Source organism: Mus pahari, chromosome 13 (genome assembly GCF_900095145.1).
Source record: "Mus pahari chromosome 13, PAHARI_EIJ_v1.1, whole genome shotgun sequence".
Classification (NCBI taxonomy): Eukaryota; Metazoa; Chordata; class Mammalia; order Rodentia; family Muridae; genus Mus; species Mus pahari.
In genome coordinates this window covers 36,371,278-36,378,619 of record NC_034602.1, presented here as the reverse complement: position 1 = coordinate 36,378,619, position 7,342 = coordinate 36,371,278, and the positions used below count along the sequence as shown (strand labels likewise).

General features: G+C 46.8%; 1 protein-coding gene across 4 annotated transcripts in view; it reads right to left on the bottom strand.

Annotated features, from left to right (window-relative positions):
• The window catches only part of Cc2d2a (coiled-coil and C2 domain containing 2A), a 78,806-nt gene extending 72,476 nt beyond the window's left edge, over positions 1 to 6,330 (bottom strand). For 3 of the 4 annotated variants that reach the window (XM_029545245.1, XM_029545243.1, XM_029545246.1), the window contains exons 1-3: positions 6,245 to 6,330; positions 2,674 to 2,901; positions 144 to 204 (exon numbers count right to left, since the gene is read on the bottom strand). In XM_029545245.1, coding sequence (XP_029401105.1) covers positions 144 to 182 — 39 coding nt within the window. In that variant the 5' untranslated portion in view covers positions 183 to 204; positions 2,674 to 2,901; positions 6,245 to 6,330. Of the gene's footprint in view, positions 1 to 143; positions 205 to 2,673; positions 2,902 to 3,203; positions 3,259 to 6,244 lie in introns of all 4 variants that reach the window. The other variant, XM_029545244.1, reaches the window with a different exon arrangement.
• Positions 6,331 to 7,342: the final 1,012 nt, after the last annotated feature.

Genomic DNA, 7,342 nt, shown 5'->3' with positions numbered 1-7,342 from the left:
TTTTTTTTTCTTTTTTTTTTTTGCACATTTTGTGTTCATTTTAGAAGCATCGCTTTTAATGCATGGAACAAATGCCTGTTGCTACACAGAACTCGCTCACTCACCAAGGGCCCCCCAGGTTGGGGGGCCAAGCAGTGACTTACCTCTGAAATTATTTTCACCTTTTCTTCCTTGGCAGTCATCTTGTCTGTGATGGATTCCTGACTGAGAATGAGCAAGGAAGTGGTCAGGCACAGTGAAGTGAACAGCATCTCTCTTGCTCTGGATGGACAGAGACTGGGAAGTTCATGCCCATGCTTGCTGAGCTGATCCTCACAAGTACTGCAGAGCCCAGGAGTCGGTGGAGGAGAAGAAGGAGGGATGCTAGCACTCTGTCCCGGTGCAGCCTGCTGGCCAGATGGACCTCAGCCAGAATGCAAAGGACCATTTCTGGCTTTCCTCCCTTCCTGACTGCTAAGTCTTATCTTTTAATCCTCGCCTTTCAGAGAGTGCCAAATCCCCTCACCTCCTGCCACCCCTACTGGGTCCCAGCACTCCCTGTCACTACTTCCCCTTTCTCTGCTTTCACCCAGCCCAGCTCCAGGCAGTCAATGGGTCCCATCACTGTCCCCTCATGACCATGATCTCGTCACCTCCCACCCTCACTCTGGTGCCCGGACAGTCATTTCTTCTTTCTCTATAGGCTCATTCCTATCAGAGTTAAAAATAGCCCCTCTTTTCCTTACACACACACACACACACACACACACACACACACACACACACACACACACACAAAATGCCTTCTGCATACTTCACTTCTCTCTGCCGATCTTGTTCTATTTTTCTGCCTTTCTAGGGACACTCTGGAAACACCCCCGACTCCTTTGCCCAATCTTTATTATTATGGGTATGTTTGCGGTGTCTAATGCTCCCTGTGCCTGCTCCTGCTGGGGTCTGTTAATGACTCCGGCATTGCTGTGTCTGAGGACCGGTGCTCTTGCAGTACTGAACCTCATCAGACATGTCATCAAAACACCCTCTTCACTTGCCTTCGGGAACAGGTCCCCTCCTGCTGGTCTTCCACTCTTGGACTCTGCTTCTCAGCACCTCAAATCCTCAGCACCGAATACTGGAGTGCTCCCAGGCTCTGTCCTGCCTGCTCTCACTCCCCTGGCCTAACTCTTAGCCTGACATACGGTATGCACACTAATCTCCCCCACATTAACACCTGAGTCTAGACACGCCTTCAGAATCTAATATGAGATTGTGTCACGGATACCTTCCTTCCCTTGGCCCTAAATGAAGCTCTTGGCCTTTGCCTACTTATTAGCCTGTGCTGCAGACTTCCTGTTAGAGGAAACGAATCCCTTCTACCCAGGACAGGATCTTTGCAGCTATCTTTAATTGTTATCATTCTCCTACAATGTAACATACCTATGAATTTTTTCCTTTTTCTATTTATTATTATTTTCTTTATTTACATTTCAAATGCTATCCTGAAAGCTCCCTATACCCCCCCCCGCCCCTGCTCCCCTACCCACCCACTCCCACCTATGAAATTTTTGTACGTCAACTTGACTAGATCAAGGAATATTGAAAAATGTGAGAAATTACTATTCTATGTGTCTGGAAGCATATTTCCATCGTTACATTGGTGTTTGAGTCTGACTGGACTGGGTGGAGAAGAGCCACTTCCAAAAGGAAGGGAACCATCCCATTATCCAAGACCCAGAGAGAACAAATACAAAGGGAGATTTAGCCTATCCCTCATCCTCTAAGAGCCAGGATGCTTCCATCTTCTGAAGCCCAGGTCCCTGGCCTTAGGACACCAGGCCTCACACCCGTCCCTAAACCTCACCCCCTCATCTCAGACTTTTGGCCTAAACCTAGAGTGGCAGTGGCTTCCCTGGATCAGGGGCCTTTAGACTTGGACTGCTGCCCTCCACTAACAGAATGCAAGGCTCCAAGCCTGTAGCCTGCTCACAGTGGGACTCTAGAGTCGGGGGAGACAAGACTCAAGATGATCTCTACTCTGAGATAGTGTCTCCATTCAATTTTCCTGAGAAACTCTGGCTTATTTAGCAGTCCGTCCCCCAGAAATCGCGCCAGCTTTCCAGGTGTGTCCAGGACTGCACCCTAAGACGTCTATGATCACGCCAAGCTCCACCGTCTCTCTTACAGACAGCCCTGGGGATGCCCAGACCCTTCACTTCCCACATTGCTCACCACCAGTGGTCTCTACAAGGAAGCCAGGCTGAATGGTTGGAAGTTTAAGTAGGAGCATGACATCCCACCACTCACACTCCTTCACTGACTTTCCTCTGACTAATGAGTGAAGTCCCAAATCCTGTCAAACCCTCACCGTTCCCCTGCGTGGCTTTGCACTTGGGCCTGACCTCAGGTCCTTTGCACTTGCTGTTTCTTCTACCTAGAGCTTTCTCTTAGAAGCTAGCTATACTACTAGTCTCTGTCTCTCCTTTTCCTACCCCTCTGTTNCACACACACACACACACACACACACACACACACACACACACCCCACCCCACAGTTCTTTTGGGTCTCTAGTAAATTCACTTTCAGAGGGGTCTTTCCTGAGAGTCCTTTATACAGGAGCTTTTCCATTGTGTTATCAATCTTCTGAGGACCTCGCGAGTACCATACAATGACTTCTTTTTTTCTATAATACTCACCACCAATCAGCATTCGTAATTATACGTCAGTGTCTGCCCACCACCATTAGAGTAGAGCTTCAAGAGAAGCAGGCACAGTACTTGGTGTGTTGTTTATCCCCAGAGCCTTTGCTCAGGCCACTGAGTAGACGGACAGTTCACGTGTGTTCGTCAAATGAATAGCTCAGTTGCTATTCTGATCCATTTTCATGGGCATATCCTGGAGTCCTTCAAAGCCTCTCTAGGATGCTGTGAAGAGTCAATGAGAGAAGATGAGGAGAAATATTACGCACAGGGTTGACAAACCTTAAGCCTTTCTTAATCTTATGGGAGCCAAATCTTAGCTGCTCTGGGGCTCTTAAGCAGCTTGCCCCAGGTGGGGGAGGTTGCTGACCCTCCTGTGGAGTAAGCATGTGAAAGAAAAAGAAATGATCTGCTAGATGTCCTTCATCCAGATCCCTCCAAACACTCAAGCAGGAGAAGAGAGAGGCTGAAACCCAACCCAGAGGTAAAGAGGTGTGCATGGGGATTGGAGGGGTCAAGAAACGTACACAGAGATGCCTACGGACGTCAGTGGCTCTGACCAACACTTCTGGTCCTTAGAAACTGGAAAGAAAGGATGCAAAGTGTTTTAGTCAGTGGAAAGCAACCTCTCCACAAATTAAAAACAAGTTGTACATGGAATTAAAAACTTGAAGAGGAAAATGACAGATGTAATGGACTTGTTTCCTCTCTCCCCATTCTTTCCCCATCATTACCTTCCAATGAGTTTTGAGAGAAATCAAATGACACCAAAATTTATCTCTCCTCTGAGCACTGCTGGCTCCGAAAAGATGAATAAACTCCGCTCGCTCAGCTTTAATAAGCCCCTGTCATCAGCATTGGCCATGGCCACTTGTTAATACATTCTTTGACAGTGTCAAAATAAAAGCCCTGGGTGTGTGGAGCTGGAGCTTGGCAGTCTCCCCGTGCATGTGTTCTGCTCGCCCTGACACAATAGCTCTCAATAGGATGTGTGTCAATTTAGACCCAAGTAAACTGAGATTTCCAAAGTTATGTGAGATCACAGGTTTGAAATCTCACACTCAGAATCCGACCTTTGTGCTTTGTGGTTCCAAAGTTCTCTCTCTGTGGCCCCACTTTAGTCTTGCTAAAAGAAGATTACCATCACTAGTCTAAACTGTCCTTGCTGTGAAAATACAATGGAAAGCCACAAACACTATAGCAGTGTCCTCATTACATAGGTGACACAAGGCCAATAATCTATTTTACACGGAGCAGATAACCAACTAATTTTAAAGGAAAGTACCTACACTGTTTTCTGACCACATGAACTGTCTCTAAAGCCAGCCATTCAGAGTCATATCCAAGAACCCAGGGATGACCCTCCATGTTACAGAGAAGGACTGAGAGGAAATGGCTGTACTATATATAAAGTACTTCTTAGTTGAGGTTGTTCCCAAAGGATGGTGTATTAATTATACAAAGAAATTATGGCTTTAAAGAGTGAGGTCTTTGAAAAAAAAAAAAAAAACATAGTCCTGGGTCCAAATCCCCATCGTCTACCAGTGTGTGACCTTGAAACAACACGGCTGATTCTGTAAATTCATAATCAAATGTCCCACCTCAGGTGATCATCGTTTCTTATGGGCAACTCATTCTTATGATGGACTCTGTACTGGAATGATTGTAATAAAGTGATTGTCACAGACCAGGCTCTCTGTGTGGGTCGGGTTTATGGGTTTATTATTATGGATGTTGCCAGAGTTAGGGTTAGAACAGTTGGCAACTCTAACAAGATAGGTTTGGCCACCAGTGCCCCAGTAGGGCAATGAAAGAGAAAAATAATGGACAAGTCAGAGACAACATGATGACTTTGGGAAGTGGAACAGAGGTGCCCAGTGATGTCACAGTCTGTCTTTCAGGGTCCTGATATGAAATTTGGGTCTGAATAGAAGATACCAGGAGGGATACATAGCTAAGCAGTTTTGGTCAAAGGTGCGGTCCTTTCCATCATTGTCTCTGTCCCTGTAGCTTCTGCAAGATGACTGACAAGCTGTCAGAACTGTCTTTTGGAGACAAGTCATCCCTGTACTGGTACGAGCAGCTCATCTTTTCCTTTTCCCAGCGCTCAGTACTGAGGAAAATACAGTTCTGAGAGTCCATTGTTTTAATGGCTTAGAGTCCATTGTTTTAATGGTCCAATAGCTGAAGGAGAGACACAAATGTCTCTTTAGAGTATCTTTTTACCAACCAGGGTGGCCAGATGAAGAGGGGAGGTGGGAGGAAGGGATGGAGAGGGAAACAGAGGTTCAGAGATGGAAGAGAACCATCTTATCCCCTTACTCTCTTTAGTTTTTGTCGTCCATCCCTGACAGCCACAGGCAAGTTTCTACTTCCCTTCCTCCAGCCAGGACCAGGACACTTGTCTTCCCTTGTCTGTTTAAAATGTTGCTGGAACCTCCTCCTCTCCACGCATGCTCACTTTCTCTCTTCAGAGACAAGGCTTTTCCTTTTGAGTGGGAGGGCCCACTCCAAGTTGCGAACTCTCAGGAGCCGTCACGTGCCTTTTTAATGATTAGTTATGTAGCAGCAAGTTACTCTAGCCCCAGCTTCTAGGGTACCACGTGAGTGACACAGCTGTGTGCTGTCAGAAAGGGATACCTTTCCGTGGGATCGCTCAGCTGCACAGGGGTGCCCGAGCTCCTCTGTGGCAGGAGTCCTGCTGTGTGTTGAACTCTTTAGACCTTTTTACAAATCTCTTTTGTCAATGATCTGTTTCTACACCTGCTTCCCCAGCAAACTCTCAGCACTGGACCTGGCTGAGTTGGTTTTGTACACTGTAAACTTGAGTTCTTCATCTGCTCCATCATTGATGCTCCATAAAAACTTGAATGAATGACTCTGTAAGTGACGTCTAGGCCAACTATCTATATCTAGATCAATCTATATTTATATATGTGCATATCTCTCTATCTCTCTCTATGTATACATATATACATATTTTCTCTATCCATATACAGTCCCCCTCGATACATAGAATACTGCCGTTACACTTATTTGCAGAAATGTTATATAAAATGCAATAGCAGACATGTATTTCTCACTAGATTTTATTAGCTTTTCATAGCACCTATTTGTAAAATGAAAACAATTTAGCTGACGGCCAGTAGACTTTTCTGAGAGCTTGGCAGCCCTCAGCCCTGCGGTTCCAAGCTCTTTGTCCAATACTAAGAAAAGTGGAGCTTGCCGCACGGAGAGTACTCCCTCCGGCTGGCCGCCCTCCCCTTTCCTGGAGCAGTTTAAACTAAAGGCCTGAAAGCAACCCGCAGCTAGTGCTTAGCAGCACACTGGCCAGAGAGGCCCTCCGTGGACTCCTGTTCCCCTGCAAGCCAGACAGCAGCAGAAATCAAAGCTGTCCCTGCAGTGTCCCCACTTTGCATTGAGAGAGTGAAAGTGCAAGCAAGATGAGAGTCCCTAACGTTACAAAGCATTCAGTGTACTCTCAGGACACCAGGGAGGGGAACCAGCTGGAACCAGCCTGAGAGGAAAGCAGGACACTGCAGCCTGGTTCTGTGAAAGACCGATTTACCTTCGTCCACTCTACACAACGAAGTTGCGGATTCCACTTTCTGGGCTGAAGGGATGAGATGAGAGACCAGTTGTGAAGCTGCAGCCATATTTAAAAAAAGAAAAGAAAAGAAAAGAAAAACCACACACACACACACACACACACACACACACACACACACACACACACACCAGCTTAGCAACCAGTTCCCAGGGAAGGTCACTAGGCGGCTGCTTTTTTTTTTTTTTTAAAGTGGCAGTTTACTTTTAAATCTTGGAATATGAGCTTGCTGGGTGTTGGGCAAGCAATGGAAAAAAAATAACGTGCTGAAGACAGACAAAGGGAAAGCAACTGGGCTGTCCAGCAGAGAGGACTCAGGCTCTCAGCGTGGCATCCTGCCTCATGTCTCTGGGTTGATGGCATGTCGGGTAAAGGACAGAAGGTGTTGGTAAGTAGAGTGATTAAGAATCAGGAGGGGCCGTGTTGTGTGCAGCTGTCTAATCATCATCAGCAAAGACTGTGTGGCTGGGCATCAGGGCTCCAGCGTGTGTTACATTCGGGATGTTGGCTGGCTGTGCACAGAAGCTGGACCGCACACGCCTAACCTCTGTTTATTCTCCAACTCTTCACTACAAACGACCCAGCAGGAATACAGACATGATGGCTCAAAAAAAGGGCAAGAAAATAGCAGAAAAGGCCAAGTAGTGAGAAGAATAATAAACAGACTGAGAGCCTCTACAGACCAAGGACGGTCACAGATCAAGGAACTGCACAGATGGCCTCCTTCCCTCAGGTGCTGCCCCTCAGAAGCCTGCCGGTTTGTTTCTTAGACAAGGCCTCTGACTGGAAGCTGGCATTTGGTGATTAGGCTAGGCTGCCTGCCTAACTCCAGATCCCTGCTTGTCTTAGCTTCCCTGGTGCTGACAGAACAACTGCTGAGCTTTAGCCACCTTCAAAGCCAGGTCCTCATGCTTGTGTGATGATCAGCCCTTTCCCAACGGAACTGGCTCCCAGCCCCTATTTTCTGTGTCCCTAAAGCGCTGGCATTCACTGCATGGATCTTAGATAGATCTCTGAAGCTAACTAATTCCTACAGACAGTAAATGGCTCCAAAGAAAA